The sequence below is a fragment of the Asterias rubens genome, chromosome 20 (assembly GCF_902459465.1).
Source record: "Asterias rubens chromosome 20, eAstRub1.3, whole genome shotgun sequence".
Classification (NCBI taxonomy): Eukaryota; Metazoa; Echinodermata; class Asteroidea; order Forcipulatida; family Asteriidae; genus Asterias; species Asterias rubens.
Genome location: NC_047081.1, coordinates 2208167 through 2226505, shown reverse-complemented (window position 1 = coordinate 2226505; position 18339 = coordinate 2208167). Strand labels below are relative to the sequence as shown.

The 18339-nt window shown below is 38.8% G+C and overlaps 1 protein-coding gene across 1 annotated transcript in view; it reads left to right on the top strand.

Moving 5' to 3' along the window:
• The window catches only part of LOC117303944 (netrin receptor UNC5C-like), a 140844-nt gene that overhangs the window by 115076 nt on the left and 7429 nt on the right, over positions 1-18339 (top strand). The window contains exons 2-8 of the mRNA XM_033788412.1: positions 1442-1666; positions 2003-2119; positions 11171-11449; positions 13832-13999; positions 16823-16996; positions 17495-17602; positions 18013-18159. Of these exons, the coding sequence (XP_033644303.1) occupies positions 1442-1666; positions 2003-2119; positions 11171-11449; positions 13832-13999; positions 16823-16996; positions 17495-17602; positions 18013-18159 (1218 nt within the window). The remainder of the gene's footprint in view (positions 1-1441; positions 1667-2002; positions 2120-11170; positions 11450-13831; positions 14000-16822; positions 16997-17494; positions 17603-18012; positions 18160-18339) is intronic.

Here is an 18339-nt window from a genome sequence, read left to right as displayed (position 1 = left end):
CTCACAGTTTAGTTGCCTATTGTTAAATACTCAATATTTAATTGAGTTAATAGTATTTTTACGACTTTTCCTCTTACTTGTATGGAAGGATGTCACAAAGAAGACAATTTATCTGGAAATTTTATTAAAGAATACCCTAAACAACAAAATTTTAGGTCAAAGGTCATCAAGAATGCTCTATGATTGTCAACAGTTGTCATGACATCATTACCCTGATTTGTAAAGCAGAAATTAAACCCTTTACCACAAAATCTGTAGGTCAATGGTCACCATGAATGCTTACCTATGATTGGTCAATAGTTATCGTGACATCATTGCCCCTATCTGAAAAGCAAAATTAAAATGCTTCAAGTTCCACTCCGAACCTGGATTGAATTGAAAGTAATTTTATACCAGATGGTTTCCCCGTCTTCCCAAGTCTGTGGTAGAGAAATCGCCATCGCCTCTGGAACTAATATGATCGTCAATGCAACCCAGATCCAAGTTGGCCAGATGTGGGTGGGAAGGATGGCAAGAATTCACCCAGTGTGGGTTTGAACTTGGACTCGGGTTCATGTGCACAGGCTGAATGCCTCATTTAGTCCCCCTGTCTGTCAGTGTGTGTAATGTCATTAAATACATTTTAAGAACCTTTGTTGATGGATAAGCTGAGTTTGTGGTCCAGTTCCTACATGTTGCTTAACTTAAATGTTTGTTTTTTACTTAGGGGGGCCTCTTGCAGTTTTTTTTTAAATCGACAATCTGTTGTTGTTTTGACGGAGTGTGGAGGAAGTGGATAAAAAACGAAGCTGTTTAAGTCATCAGTTGCTTTTTCAGTCAACCGTTTTGTTTAATAAACCAGTTCTGTTCCCAAGACATTACTCAGTTATTTTATTTTTTGCTCTCAACTACTGGCCTGGAAAACAAAACTTGATGCCTGATTGTTTCATTGATACAAGGGACATTTAAATATTTCAATGTAATACAAAGGCCTAAATTTAGTCTGCAAAAGGGCACACAATAATTATATTTGCAAAGAGCTCTTGCATTGGACAACCTTAAAATAAAATTTTGGCGGGGAACCAAGGGTAAGGGATGGTCATGACCTTAATGTATTTTCAGACCAAAGTATGATTTTCCTAAGAAAAATCATGCAAAGAGTTCCAAACGAATGTAGTACGTGGAACAAAGCTGTTGTAATTGCTCTTAGTTCAACATCTCTACATATTCATTCTTGACAAAACACCTTTTCTAGCCCAAAGCGCCCAATCCTAAGGCAAGTCCCCCTTTTAGAAGTCAAATAAAAAAAAATCAATTCTTTCTTTGCTCTTTCCAGACACTGTTTAATACCATTTGCTGAATCACCCACCGCCATTCTTGCTTTTTGCAGCCCAAAGGACCCCATTTTAAAGAAGTCATTATAATAATTTCCATTTTCCATTCTTTTGTTTGTTCTTTCCAGACACTTTACCAGTCACTGAATTACCCACCGCCATTCTTCCAACATTTTACACGGAACCTGAAGATGCCTACATCATTAAGAATCGACCGGTAACCCTGTCCTGCAAGGCGCGGCCAGTGGACCAGCTTTACTTCAAATGTAATGGGGTCTGGATGGATACCAGTCGACTGGAACATCACGAGACGTTCGATGATGTGGAAGAACAACTCATGGACATAAGCATTTGTGAGTAGTTTCTCATATTTTTTATTTTTTTTTTAACTCGTAAGTAAACGCTTCTACAATTATTGGCAATAAAAACTGATATAAGTAGAAGTATTGACATATTTTTGCAGTAATCCATCCTTAGTTCCTTATGTCTTTTCAGCTATTTGCTATTATGTTTCAGCTAACAATTAGAAGTCGGTGCAAAAGGTGAATTAGGAACTAGGTAATTTGTTCATATAGAAACAAACATGCCTGAATAAGGAACTAACAATATTGTCTTGCGATTAAGAACATTTAGTGGCTGTTCACTCATTACTTAAGTGCTTAATCCTGGACTTTCCTTTGTTCATTCAGCGATTACGAAGGAAGATGTGGAGCAGTATTTCGGTGGGGATGACTACAACTGCCAGTGTGTTGCTTATGTGAATGAAGTACCACATGAATCCAGACCAGGTTACGTCCGAAATGCATGTAAGTATGAATGGGTTCGCTGTGTCTTGCTTTCATTTATACTGATGTTTGTTTTGATGATCTGATGTACTTGTTTTGTGAAACGTTGTGAATAAACCATTATCCCCCGGGATATATAAAAAAAAATGAATGGGTTGGCCTACTTTAAAGGCACTGGATACTACTGGTAATTACTAAAAATAATTGTCAGATTAAAAACTTACTTGGTAGCGAGCAATGTTGATAAAGTATAAAACATTGGGAGAAGCGGCTCCCTCTAAAGTAACATAGTTTTTAGAAAGAAGTAAATTCTCATTCCAATATTAAAAGACTCCAGGCCTGAAGCCCTTCTTGGGATCTGAAAGTACACACATTTGTATTTTCTTTCATTATTCTCTTGCAACTCTGATCACCAATTGAGCCAACATGTGCACAAATTTGTAGGCATATATATGTTGGGATACACCAAGTTAGAATACCGATCTTTGAAAAATCCATTTGAGGTGTCGAGGGGTAGGTTTCACTTAGGACTATCCAAGACTAGTCCTAAGTTACTATTCCTAAGTTAGGACTAGTCCTAACTCTTTGTGAATGACCCCTGTATGCTTACCTTCGTGGAATAAACAGACTTTGAAAAAACATTGTTGAAATAAAAACTGTTTATTTTACTTGGCACTTCTATAACTGACATAATATGACAGTTGTATCTGACTGTGTGTGTATTATTACCGTCTAATTATAGCACAAATTACTGTTTGAAACACTTTGAAGATATAATAAAACCATTGTGTCATTTAATATTGAGAAGAAAAAAAAAAACGCTCCAGTATTCCCCCATCACAACATTCCATATTTACACTCCTTATAAGAAGAGAATGTGTACCTCCGAACTCGTGTGTTATTACTGTTTACAGACATTTTCATTTGAGTTGATGAAATGGTTGAGGAACATGAAGGTCGTGGCTTAAGAAAGCAACTCTTCACGAGGAGTGTTTTGTAAAGTCCATTGTTGGCTCTGATTTCTCCCTTGCCTATTTACAGCCCTCAGAATATTGATGAATAAGGGGTATAATATGGAAGTCCTTTTCTTTACGATAAGTAAGAGACGCTCTATTTATCTTTTCACTCAGTTTTTTCTCTCTCTCTCTCTCTTCAAAGAAAGAGGAGAAACAGTCACCTCAAAAAAGCGTGCCAGGATTACTGTCACTTGATGTTTAATTGAAAACAGTGTCCATTTCTAGCGGTATTTGTTGGAGCAGATCTGATTACCCATTTTATCCACGTCCGCTTTGACGGGGCGAACAATGGACCCTCCAACGCCGTGGTTCAATTAGCCATTGAGCACGGCGAAAAGTGATACGCGTTTCTAAGTGTTCGCACACAGTGGAACCGTACATGATAGAGTCGAGCTTGCAAAAGCCGTATTACATTTCACGAGCTTCCATAACAATGGAGGTTCCATATGATGGGGGGTAGGCCATCGCTGACTCCCGGGGTAGACTCATCTGGTAATTTGACACTCGTCCCGAGTTTCTTTTTGTTCTGGCTTTTGATGTTCAACAAGGGGGGCGGTGCTTTACTCTAGTTTGAAGTCACTATTAGGTGAAGCTTGTCTTAGGGAGGTGGGCAGGAAGCCGGGCGGGGATAGCTAATCCGCCAATCCTAATGATCGTGGACTACCATTCTCCCAACCCCGAAATTAGTCGTCTGAAAACAGAAAGAAAAAAAGCTTGGGAAAATATTTGAACTGGTGAATTTGATGAGTCACGATATTGTGTGAATGAGGCTTGTGGTAGACACGGATGAGTAAATAAACACAGGGGTGATTAGAGAAGGCGTACAATAAGACCCAAAGTGTGCGCGGGTGTTAATTAAGTTTACCGTCCCGTTGAGACCCGACTGCGTGAAACCATTGTTCGTCTACGCCGGTGAACCATTCTCAAATGTTTGACAGAAAACCCTCGGGATCGTTAGATCCATCATTGGCCTTGAAATTAAGTCCCGGGTCCCACTGACCCTAAGACGGAATTATACCAAAAAAAAACAAAAAAATGGAAACCAAATACTTTAAAATGGTGTTTAAGATTTTCCAAACAAAGGCGACAATGAATGGTTCGGGTTCGTAATAAAAAATTTAAAAAAGTTTGCGATAACAGTTTATTTCCGTCCTTTTATTTAATTAAGTTTTATGTTTTTATATTTATTCATTCCGCAGTGTAGATTTTTTGATTAATGAAAAATTTGAATTGACTGAAAAATCATCTCAGGGGACACTTTGAAACCATGACAACAAGAAGAGTCTTCTTGCTTTCCTTAAACAATTATTCACAACTCACCCCCCCCCCCCATATTGAGGAAAAAATACAACAACTTGAACTTATGATAATGATATTTATAAAATATATAATAATCAAGACTAAATGTAATTCCAAAGATAAAGAAATACATCGTTTTTGTTTTTAAGAGTAAACAATAATAATCATTTTTACAATGAAAAGACAATAAACAGATGGTATTCACTTCATTGTAGATATAGTTAACAATTCTGCACCTCCCATTCCCTTAAAGACACTGCACACCAATGTCTTTTCACGTGGTGTATCTCAACATATGCATAAAATAACAAACCTTTGAAAATTTGAGCTCAATTGGTCTTCCAAACTGCGTGATAATAATGAGGAAAAAAACACTCATGTCATATGAAGTTGTGTGCTTTTAGATGGTTGATTTCGCGACCTCAAATTCTAAATCTGAGGTCTTGAAATCAAAATCGTGGAAAACTACTTCTTTCTCGAAAACTATGTCACTTCAGAGGGAGCCGTTTCTCACAATGTTTTATAATATCAACCTCTCCCCACTACTCGTAATCAATTAGGTTTAAATTATTTTGAGTTATAATTACCAATAGTGTCCACTGCCTTTAAAGAATAGATAAAAAAATGAGAAATGTTAGTAATTACAAAACAAAAGTCAGTAATAGTTACACATTGATTTTAAGAAAGTAATATTGTTTCTATGATTATACAAATTAATCCATTAGTACAAAGAAGAACTAATTAATTAATTAAACAGATATTTATACATAAACATCGTGGTGAAGAAATTTATTTTATAATTTACATTTCTTCTGCACAACAAAAGAAACGTCCTCTCCCTTGTATATGAATCTGAAATCACTACACAATAAGGCAGGTTTCCTTGTACCAAAGTTAACATTTCCAATCAGAAAACAATTAAACAGATTTTCTTACAGACATCATGGTAAAATTTAATTAATAACAATTTCTTCTGCACAACAAAAGACTTCATTGCGAATGAATCTGAAATCACTACACAAGGAAGCATGATTCCTTATACAGTAGTTTAAAGACACTGGACACCTTCGGTCTTCTCACTTGGTGTATTATGCACAAAATAACAAACCTGTGAAAATTAAAACTCAATTAGTTGTCGAAGTTGCCAGATAATAATGGAAGAAAAGCTAACCTTGTCACACTAGGTTGTGTGCTTTCAGTTGCTTGAATTCGAGACCTCAAAAAGCAAAATCTGAGAACTCAAAATCAAATTCAAATATTTTAGGGAGAAATAACTTCTTTCTCAAAAAGGATATTACTTCAGAGGGAGCCGTTGTTCACAATGTTTTATACTATCAACTATCTCTTCATTGATCGCTAACAAGCAAGTTTTTATGCTACCAATTATTTTGAGCAATTACCAATGGTATCCAGTGCCTTTAACACAAACAACAACAAAACAACTAGACTCTCTAGCGTCTTTGCCCCGCATAAATCTCAGGTCCCCAACCTCCTGACTGTGTCTTAACCACCCACGTTGGCCTCACCTCTCTTCCCCTCGTCCCCAATTCTTGAGAATCATCCAAGATGTTTTCCATCTCTCATTTCTCCAGACACTTTGCGGCTCATTACGTCCGTGTAGCAAGAGCCAATTATTACGGTGGTGGCCAAGACAAACCATCTATGCTGATTATTTATTTATTGCTTTGATTTTTTCCCTTTCAAGTGATGCTTTGACATTTAACATTGCACTTTTTGTGGCACTGAGACGAACTTGCCAAAAAACATTGTCTTATAATATTTATGATGATTAGTTGTCTCCCGAATTGTCATGTTATGGAAGCCAATCTGCTGTTTTATTTACAGTTAAAAACTAACCATGGAAATCCACTCGGCACTACCCCCCCCCCCCCCTTCCCCCACCACACCCCAACATTAACTTCTCCTATCAGGGCCCAGTTTCATAGAGCTGCTTTAGCAGGAAATATTGCTTGACAATTTTGGCTAGGTTGTGGAACCCAAAATATTCAACGAAAAAGGGAAATTATATTCAATAAATGAATTTTGTGACCCTCCATTGAAATAAAATTTTCTTTGTTAGGTTGCATGTTTCCATTACAAGGATTCAAATTTCTTTGTTGTTGAAACTTTATTTCCAGACAGTCGAAAAGCCAGTCTTAGCCACAAGTCAAATTGCAAAAGCTCATTTTCAAGTCTGAATGTTTAAAACACCTCTTTGTCTAGGGCTGCCTTTGGATAACCATTTTGTGCCAAAAAAATGAGATCTTTTCCCGTGAACAATCGGAGAGAAATCAAACACGGTATACTTGAACAACTCTTCTTCATTTTTATAGCTTCGGAAGTTCCTTTTAGAGGGGAAATGTTTGGTCTCTCAAAACTTATCTCTCTTATGGATTGCCCCCTCCGACTCTTAAGAATTACCTGGATGGCTTTCATATTTAGTTCAATTCCTCTTTTTAGAAATACTGACAAGGCGCTTGGGTTCCTCTAATCCTGTGTGGGCGTCTTACATTACAACAACTGAATGAGCAGTAGGCTCGACCTGGCCCGGTAGAAACAGGATAGGGACGACTCATACCTGACCAAAATCGCCCCACAAGCTCTTTCACAAAAACAACTCAGGATGCGATTGTAAAGTGCCTGAAAAACCTCCTCTATTTTTAGCCACGTTGCTAAATGTGTTTTTGTTTAACAAGATAATGTGCTGTATTGGTTGTTGTCAGCTCATTTCTTACCGAAAGAAAAGAGACAAATTTTTACTTCGTGGAGGAAGTCTCATCCATACAAAGTCCATCTCTTGTTTGGCTTCTCAAAGACAACTTCATACAGCCATTAATACATCTTTGACGAGGGATGTATTAAACAATGATGTAGGGTTTATTTTTAGATCGAGTGGAGTGTTTACCGCCAATTTATGTTGATGTGTTGGATCCTTCTTTGGTTTGCGAGAGGGGATTGCTTGTTTTTCTGCAATTGGAGAATGCAAGAATATTACAATGAGAAATATGTGTAAGAAATCACTTTGTTGTAAAATCACTGATTGGTTACGTTCGCTGGTCAAGGTCAGGGGAATAGTGTGTCTCCTGTTTCCTAAATCAAAAGAAGTCTATTCCCTTACACAGGGAACTTAGAACAACAAAGCCGGGCATAACATCTCACTAAAAACTGAAAACCAAGAACTGAAAAGAAAAAAAAACATTCAAAAGCAGATATGAGAATCATAATTTTAATTTGTGTTCTTTGCAAGCAGGTCCTCTTTGTAACGTTCCCTAAAGGCACTTTCATGGACACTATTGATAAACTCAAAATAATTATGCTTTATTTATTTAAAAATTGTTTGCAAACAAACCTACTTTGTAATGAGCAATGGAGAGCTGTTGATATTATAAAACATTGTGAGAAATGGCTCCTTCTGAAGTAACGTAGTTTTCGAGAAAGAGGTAATTTCTCACTAAAATATTAAAAGATTTCAGAAGTCTTCTATTAGGCATCTGAAACCACACAAATTTGTTCAAAAAGGGTATTTTTCTGTCACTTCAACTTCGATGACCGATTGATTAAAAACTTTCACAAATTTGTTATTTTATGCATCTGATGGGGAACACCGAGTGAGAGTTCTGGTCTTTGAAAATAACCAAAGGTGTATAGCGCCTTTAATAATGAGTGTTTGATGATCGCTCTTGTCACATACAGTAAACTTTAATACAAGTACGTCCATTTTGTTGATATGCTGTTAAAACTTAAGATCAGAAAAGGTTTTTGATCTGCAATTGCTGGGTTCATTGGTTATGCAATCCATACATCAAGTCTGTTAAGCATGTCCAGAACATGACTGGTCGTAAATCACAAGCTCATTGGGCATGTCCACAATCAGGGCTGCTCGTAAATCATTTCCCAGGACTGCTTGGGAAACTCAGCAGAGATAGCATCCCATGCAGACCTTTTCTTGGCGATGAACTTCACCGAGGGAAGACAGAGTAGTGTTTGTGGAATGTCAAATTGAGTCTGATCGCTCGATTTGGTTTTTGGACGTGAATGTTCATCACAATCAAAAGCTTACGAAGAGGTTTTAAGTGTCTGCAGGCCTGTATGGTTTGTGTTTGAAAGGGTAAGGGCACCACGGCATTTTCTCCTTGGATAAGGGCACCCTCTGAGGAAGTACATGCAGCCCTGATGCTTCATGTTTTAAAGGGCCAAGGCACCAAGGCGTTTTCTCCTTGGTTGGGGCACCTTCAAGGAAATTGCTAATTTCCACTGGAGCATATAAAGGGCACCAAGGCAATGACCTGGGGGCAATCGCCTTTGTTGCCTCCGTGAGACATCAGGCCTGTGTCTGTATACGATTGATAATGACTCTGAAACTTTAATGGCAATACAAACTTGGTAATTTCCACTGGAGCATATAAAGGGCACCAAGGCAATGACCAAGGGGGCACGGAGCGGTCGCCTTTATTGCCTCCGTGAGGCATCAGGCCTGTGTCTGTATACGATTGATAATGACTCTGAAACTTTAATGGCAATACAAACTTGGTAATTTCCACTGGAGCATATAAAGGGCACCAAGGCAATGACCAAGGGGGCACGGAGCGGTCGCCTTTATTGCCTCCGTGAGGCATCAGGCCTGTGTCTGCATACGATTGATAATGACTCTGAAACTTTAATGGCAATACAAACTTGGTAATTTCCACTGGAGCATATAAAGGGCACCAAGGCAATGACCAAGGGGGCACGGAGCGGTCGCCTTTATTGCCTCCGTGAGGCATCAGGCCTGTGTCTGTATACGATTGATAATGACTCTGAAACTTTAATGGCAATACAAACTTGGTAATTTCCACTGGAGCATATAAAGGGCACCAAGGCAATGACCAAGGGGGCACGGAGCGGTCGCCTTTATTGCCTCCGTGAGGCATCAGGCCTGTGTCTGTATACGATTGATAATGACTCTGAAACTTTAATGGCAATACAAACTTGGTAATTTCCACTGGAGCATATAAAGGGCACCAAGGCAATGACCTGGGGGCACGGGGGCAATCGCCCTTGTTGCCTCCGTGAGGCATCAGGCCTGTGTCTGTATACGATTGATAATGACTCTGAAACTTTAATGGCAATACAAACTTGATAAGAAGCACATCAGCTTAGGATAGTGTAATGCATTATGAGAAACTTTTCATTTTGAAGTAACTGTATCAATGTGCTTTACATTAGTCCCCCAGTCATTGGGCCAAAACATCCCTTTAATCTTTCTCAGCTCCCTATATATGGAGTATACAGCCCCGAGCTGCCGTGGCGCTCCGAAGGCTTTTTCATTCACAATATCAACCTCTATCCTCGCAGGTACCCATTTATACCCCTGGGTGAAGAGAAGCAATTATAGTAAAGTATCTTGCGTAAGGACACAAGTGTCACGACTGGGATTCGAACCCACACTCCGGTGACTTAGCATCAGAACTTGAATTCAATGCTCATAAACACTCGGCCATGACACACTATAAGCACTGTAGTTATGGAAAAAGATTTCACTTCTTATACCCGAAAGTTTAATTCTTTGATCTTTGGATGTGAATGGTCGCCCCAATCATAAAGCTGTAACTGCTGATGGAACCTGCTTATGGCTTATTGGATTAACAAAAGAAATATAATATGTAAAGTGAGATGTTCAAGGGTCTGTAAGTTTGGTAAGGATTCTGGAAGTTAATGGCACTAAAAACTACAGAAGAAGCACATGGTTAGATGACCATGGTTAGTAGAAAGATTTCCCCTCTTCCCCCGGGAAGCATCTTGATTTCCTATCCAAGAATTATTCTTCCTGCGTAAGTGTAGAGTGTGCTTCGAGTTGAAGACGCAGTGCAAAAGAATTTGTGTGCCAAATGTTCTTGTATAATTTCTTTTGATACGATGCAGGAGTGATGAACTTGTAACTATTCAGCAAAGCCCCTTTCACACGAGAGCAGTTTAGCAAGGGTCCCTTGCTAAATTGTAGCATGGTTATTATTCAGCAAGACACTCCTCTATTTCTTTCTGAGATTTCCCAGGATGATTGGTACTTCAAAATAACTTGACACAACTCCAGCTTTGGAATGCTAATTTTGTACGTGTGCTGGCTTCAAATGGGGAAAGTTTATAACCAATATTGCTTCCTACTTTTTACTGGCAGTGAAATTGCAATATTTCTTCTGTATCTGCCAAGAGGTTAACGGCACTGTAGAGAAGGGCATGAGCTGGAGAGGATGTTGAACGATTTTTGTTTTAAGAAAAAAAATGAAAATTAAGAAACAACCTAACTTAAAGGAACACGTTGTCTTGGATCGGACGAGTTGGTCTATAAAAAAGCGTTCAAAACCGTTTGTTATGAAATGTATATCGTTGGAAAGATGTTTTAAAAGTAGAATATAATGATCCACACAAGTATCACTCGAATTATCACGGTTGGCCATTTATGGGAGTCAAATTTTTGACTCCCATAAATGGCCGACCGTGTTAGTCGACGAGGTAAAACGAAAACCACGCAATTTCAAGGCATATTTGTGTGGATCATTGTATTCTACTTTTACAACATCTGTCTAACCATATCAATTTTATAACAAACGGTTACAAACGCTTTTCAAAGACCAAATCGACCGCTCCAAGGCAACGTGTTCCTTTAAGATGAATGAATGGTTAAATAACAATAACAATGTTCTTTATTCCCAGTGAAAAAAAAACATCTTTTAAAAAACTTTGATTTTGAAGAAACCATATTTCGACTTTCTCTTCACAGTTCTAAAGAAACTTTTTGAACAAGAGCCTCTCGGAAAACAGGCAGAGCCACAACAGTCGATCGAGCTACTCTGCCGACCTCCGTCAGGGGTACCAGATCCTGAAGTATATTGGGAGAAAGACAGCGTCCGCATCGATAAGTCTGACGGCCACTATCTCCAAACCCAACAGAGCTTGATCTTGAACCAGCTGAGACTCTCCGACACGGGGAACTATACTTGCGTCGCGGAGAACTTGGCGACGAGACGAGTGAGCGAGAAGGCACAGGTTCTGGTCTATGGTAAGAACGCAGGTGGGAAATTCAAACAAGTGTTATGTGGCATGTGGTATGGTGCCCCTACCTCCTTCCTTCCTCTTATCATGTCTTCAATGTGTTCTGGGAATCTTAGAAATTCTTAAAGGAACACGTTATGTGGACTGAAGTCAGGGATGAGATGTTCAGACTTTTGGCTGAATTCAGACTTTTTATGTCGGCCTGGTGAAAAAAATCAGACAAATGAAAAATTCCACAAATCCTGCTCATTGGTCTACTTCTCTAGTACTTTGGATACTGTTTCAAAAAGCTCCTTGGAATCTATAAACCCAGGGGTTACCAAACAGTAGAAATGGCATCATTTCAACATACCTTTGAATGTGTATCCAAGTTTCAAACTTTTTCGTTAGTAATGAACCTCACCCCTGAGAAGTGTAAAAACAAAGATGGTGTTTACAGGTGGGAAATTCAAAAAAGTATCGCGTGGTATGGTGCCCCCGACCTCCCTCTTTTTTCCTGTTATTGTGTCTTCAATTTGCTGTAGGAGTCTCTGGTGTCTTCAGTTCAGTTATGTGGACAGAAGTGTAAAAACTAAGATAAAGTCGAGTTTAAAACCAACGGTTCTTTTTAGAACCACCCCAACTCATTAGAGATAGTCATTACATGGTGTTACCGCAAACCTTTCCATATCGTATTTCCACCATGCAAAGTTTCAAATCCTACTTCAAGATAAAGTTTGCATGCACTTTTTGAAAAGTGTATTGTGCCATAGTACTTTTTTGACCAAAAATGCCATTCTTTAAAGATATTATGTGAAATTGTATAGTGGTCTGTGGTTTTTGGGGGAAATTAAAAAATAATTTCACCACTTGATATTGCTGGCAGATTGCAAATAACAGAATTGTGCAAAGAGTGTATATTTATAATCCGCCCTATATCACTTCAAACCATCTGTTTTATTCTTCATCACTTTCCCAGAAATAAATATGATACATCATTGTGTGTGACATAAAGTACATTCGTTCCAGTCCTCATGTAGCAATAGACACATTATATGACAATTGTTTGGAGATCTCATCAAATTTGATTACATCTGTGAAAAAGCCTCTGAAAACAGTTAGTCATTGGTTTGCTGCACTTTTGTCTGTACCAATTCCAATGAAACTATATTGAAACCAAAACTTTTGTATTGGGCAATTTTTCTTTTGATGAAAATGTTTGATTGGGGTTTTGTTACCAAGTTTGTTTCAAAGATGTTGCACTGATTTAAACGAATTGTTTCTTTGTTGTTTGTTGTTTGTAATATTTTCTTGCATATGGGGTCTTTGAATTGTTGACTATAAGCTCTCTGTGCAGTCATCTTCGCCTATCCCATAGTCTTCTGACCGTGGGCGCACCTCTTGAAGATTTGTCAGTTAGTTTCCTCCATCCTTTTCGATCTTCAGACTTTCTCAGGGAGTCATTCAGCGTCAGACCCGTCCACTCCATAATGTTGCGTACCAACTCGTCAGATCCAAGGCAACGTGTTCCTTTTAAGTCCGTTGCAAAAATAAAAACGCTCAGCCACGCCTTGCCATTCCACTTGCAAGCTTTCCAGTCATGTGTTCACGGCTGAGGAATGTACACGAACACCTCTTAGCTTTGTTTCTATTTTGTCTATCACGAGTTCCTGTTTCGTTTTCTCACATTGGAATGAATTCTTTCAGCATGTCCAGGGCGGAACCATGTTTTTGCTTTTCTTTTCATTTGTTTGATGTTTGTGCAACAGATTTAGTGTTTGCTGCCACATTATTGTTATTCTGTGTATTCATGTTATGGGTTCTAAATCGAAACTGAAAGTACGTATATCATTTAACCCTTCAGAGACCATTCATTTCTGTATAATCATAAACATACGCCCAGACGTTACAAATCTTTTTGATTTTTTAACCATTATTTACAGGTAAAATGTCAGGAAGATGAAAACGAAACAGAAATACACGTTTTGAGTTGTAGATTCTATGTTTACATGGGAAACATTGGAAAATGTCAATTCAGTCTCAAACCTTTTCTTTGACCCTCATTGTTTGAGCAAAAAATTGTCAAATATTGCGGCCATTTGCAGCCCCTCTGTGGATTTTGGTACAATCCGCCTGCAGCCGCTCTGGTTTCTAAAGAGTTGAACATGAGATATCATCTAACTGATTAGCCTCTAGCTACCGGGCAACTTCGGTAGTCTAAGTGGTAAGGCACTGCTCTAGAATTGCAAGGGTCGTGGGTGCGAATCCCACCCGAGTAAAATACCTGTGATATGTTTTCACAGGACTCAAGAAAGTACTGAGTATACAGTGCTAACACACATCTGTGTAAAAAACTAAAATTAATACATCTAACTGATTATTGTGTGTATTTTTGATTTTGTCTTGGCAGTTCATGGCGGTTGGACACCATGGAGCCAATGGACAGAATGTGACGTCACATGTGGTACAGGACTCAAACAGCGTGCCCGTGCTTGCACAAATCCTTCTCCAAAGAATGGAGGCCATTTGTGCACAGGGAAGGTGACACAGGCCGTGCCGTGTACAGAGGACTGTTTAGGTAAAGAGAAGGCTTTAAACCAAAGTATACCTTTTTGTTCTAGTGCTATATAAGAAACAAATTGTTGCATATAATCATTTGGTTCCAGATGCCTGAGAAAGGCGAATGGTTCAAATTTGTTTGTGTAAAATGGTATTTCTCTAAAACTTTATTGCTTCTAAGGGGGTCGTTTTTGACAGTGTTTTGTAATATAAACAGCTCTTTTTGCAGTGCTCTTTAAAGGCAGTGGACACTATTGGTAATTGTCATGGCCTAGCCTTCACAGTTGGTGTATCTCAACATATGCATAAAATAACAAACCTGTGAAAATCTGAGCTCAATTGGTCATCGAACTTGTGAGATAATAATGGAAGAAAAAAACACCCTTGCTACAAGAAGTTATGTGCATTTCAATGGTTGATTTCGAGATCTCAAGTTCTCAATATGAGGTTTCAAAATCAAATTCGTGGAAAATAACTTCTTTCTCGAAAACTATGGCACTTCAGAGGGAGCTGTTTCGCACAATGTTTTATACCATCAACCTCTCCCCATTACTCGTCACCAAGAAAGGTTTTATGCTAATAATCTTTTTGAGTAATTACCGATAGTGTCCACTGCCTTTAACAAGTAGGCCTTTTTTATGGTCATTAACTTGAAGGGAAGTAACTACCACAAGTTCACCCAGATTCCAACTATACTAGCTTTTACTTTCACAACACATTTTGATGAATGTTTTTCTGAGATCAATTGACAGTTGAGAGAAATTTAACATCTTGAAATTTGTGAATTCCTAAATCTCCCGCAAATGCTTGCAATATGTACACCCAAAGTCTAAATAGCATTGGAAAGCACTTTTCCTCTCGTTTTCAAAAGAGAGACAGTGCACTTTTCATTTTCCATAAATGTTTACATAATGGTTCATATATCGGACTAATATGCATCTGGTTTGTTGACTGCAAATCAACAGCATCATGTATTTCAACATTACAATCAACAACTGTGTGACACACAAGTCGCTGCCAGTAATGCGTTTGACAGATGGCCAACTACATTAGTTAAATAACAGAATTTATCAAAACGATGTCCGCTCTACATTTCTCGAGTCCAATTGGAGCGTGTCTATCTTTGTGCGAGACGAGTCACCAGAACATTCTGCTGTCTGCTGTTTACATTAGTGGGAATAATTGCTAATTGACAGGACGATTCGATGGCGATTTTGTAATCAGAAAAAGCTTTGAATGTTTTCTTTTGACTGTGGGTTGCATTAAAAACACCAACAGATGTATAACTGGTTTTTCCAATACCATTGGGGTAGGGGGTGGGCCCGGGGATCCCCTTCAAGAAATTTTGCACAAGGGACTACTTTATGATTTCATAGCTTCAACCCTTTTTTTTTTTACTTTTTTTTTATTGTATATTTTCCTAGTTAAATTGGCAAAACAAGCTAACAACTTTCTCTCAGAAATTAAAGCCTTTGGCTAGGAAATTTTGCATTTGTAGGTTTAAAGGCATAGACACTATTGGTAATTACTCAAAATGATTGTTTATTTAGCATAAAAACTTACTTAACTAGCAATGGAGAGCTATTGATAGTATAGAACATTGTAATAAAAACAGCTCTCTCTGAAGATACGTATTTTGTTTCTTTTTTTAGAAAGAGGCAATTTTGACCTCAAATAATTAAGACTTACACCAAGGGGTACACCAAGTGTGCATACTGGACTTTGACCACTACCAAAGGCGTCCAGTGCCTTTAATTGATGGTTTGCAGAAGAGTTTGACAAAATCTGTTGACACGATTGAATGCTTAGCTAACATTCGTCAGCGCGGTTCCTTTATCAACAATGGAAGTGTCTGTATATTATTTGTACACCATTTCTAAATTGGCTTTTTGCTACCGCTGTTTGACTGCTGTTAACCAAACAGATCACTGACTAAGTGGAATGACGAAGTAGCTACTTAGTCCTGGAGTGATTAGTGACAACTCGTTGCTTAGAACAATAGAGACAGGTAGACTAATTGGGTTGATCACTGAGCCACTAGTGTCCCTGCAAAACACACAGAGAGTAACAACTTGACCTGGCAGAAGCTGACAGTATCTGACCCCTTAATCAGGGTTTCTTAAAGACACTGGACACTATTGGTAATTGTCAAAGACCAGTCTTCTCACCCGGTGTATCTCAACATATGCATAAAATAACAAACCTGTGAAATTTTGAGCTCAATCGGTCGTCAAAGTTGCGAGATAATAATGAAAGAAAAAAACACCCTTGTCACACGAAGTTGTGTATTTTCAGATGCTTGATTCCGAGACCTTAAGTTCTACAACTGAGGTCTCGAAATCAAATTCGTGGAAAATTGCTTCTTTCTCGAAAATGATGTACTTCAGCGGGAGCCGTTTCTCACAATGTTTTATACCATCAACAGCTCCCCAGTAGATCGTTACCAAGTAAGGTTTCATGCTGATAATTATTTTGAGTAACTACCAAAAGTGTCCACTGCCTTTAAAGGGAAGGTATATGTACAGAGATGCCTGAGAAAGGACTCTTGCCTGATGCCTTTTCTCAGATTCAATTTTTAGGTGAAAAATCACCTCTTTCTCTGAAACTGCATTACCTCATAGAGGTTTGTAGAGGTTCGTTTCTAACAATGGTAAACAGCATCAGAATATTAACTCGCTGAATTATGACATTGAATGATGTGAATGTTATAGGATTTGAGGCATTGCATGGTGAGGTATCAATGTATATTTGGTTTGTGGTAACACCATGTGTGTATCTACTCTACTGTCGCGGGAGACTTCTCAGATGTGAATTTTCTTTTAAATTTTACTCATTTTCACAGTGAATGGTGAGTGGGGACGTTGGACGGACTGGTCAACCTGCAGTAACGCTTGCAAACATGTCCGAAGTCGCTACTGCGATGATCCAGCCCCTAATAACGGCGGTCAAGACTGCTTCGGAGAAAACTTTGAAAAGAGAAACTGTACAGGTGGACGATGTCCCAACCCCAATCCAAGTAAGTTTGCTGAAAAATGTTGGGGGTGATACTTCACAGAGGCTATGAAGGTGATTGCCTCCATACTCCTTGGTCATTGCCTTGGTGTCAACTTATCAGAACTGGTTGTTTCTGAAGATTCGAGTCCCCAGCCGTGGCACTTGTGTCCTTAAGCAAGACACTTAACCATTACTTCGTCCTTTGGATGGGACGAAAAGCCGTTGGTCCCACGTATTGTGTAACGCATGTTAAAGAACCCAGTGCGCTTATCGAAAAGAGAAGGTTTTCGCCCCGATGTTCCCGGCTGTGGCTTCAGTATGCGCCGTAGCACCTTGTAAACCCTTATAAGGTGCTACTTAATCGGGTCTCAGAATATTCATCACTTCTATAACATATCTTTCTGAAAGTTTGTATATACTCAGCGCCTTGAATACCTTGTTTAGTAGAATTGCGCTGTATAAGACTTTGATATTATTATATTATTGTTAAGGTTTATATAATGCATTTTTTTATGAACAGATGCTCCTGATGTAACAACAAGTGCTCCACCTCCACCACCAGTTGTAGCAGCTGGAACCAACAATGGCAAAGGTGGAACGGCAGTTACTAATGAAGAAGACCCTAAGGGTAAGATAAAGAGCTGCTGGCAAAAGTCAGACTGTCTGGAACTCAAGTCGGTCGCTAGGACTGAAGTCAGTGAGTTGACCTCAAGTTAGTGACTTAGACTCAAGTCAGTAACTTTTAGACTCAAGTCATTGACTTAGACTCAAGTCAGTGAGTTGTACTCAAGTCAGTGAGTTGCTCTGAGGAATAGAAACAAGTCTACCATTTGAAGACATGTCCTAATTGTACATTCACAGAATCTAGGGATGAGCCACTTGGCCAATAGGCTCATTGTTTCTTCTCAGGCAAAGTGAAAATAAAGAGTGCCCTCTGGCAGATGAATATCCAGGCATGGTGGATGCTCAAAACCATCAACCTTCAGCACCCTGTACTAACCACATTACATCTTGCTCTGTGTCTGTCTCCCTCTATAGTCAAGGATGGGTATGAGGATCAGATCCCTCTGTATATCGGCGTTGCTCTGGCTGCTTTGGTCTTCCTATTAGTCTTTGTCTTCATGATAGTGTGTATAGCAACGCGCAGGAAGAGACAAGGGACCACTTATTCAGCTGGTACTACAGGTAGTGCTTTCATTCAATTCATTGCAACTCGCAATCCCATAAGTACATACAAGTTAAATTATAGAGAAGGTCATTTGAACAGTGATGTGAAGGCAAACTTGGAAGTGATTCAAAAGACAAGGGGTCGATTTCACAAACTATTTCATAGTCGAACTTATGACAAGTCCTATGACTCTTTAA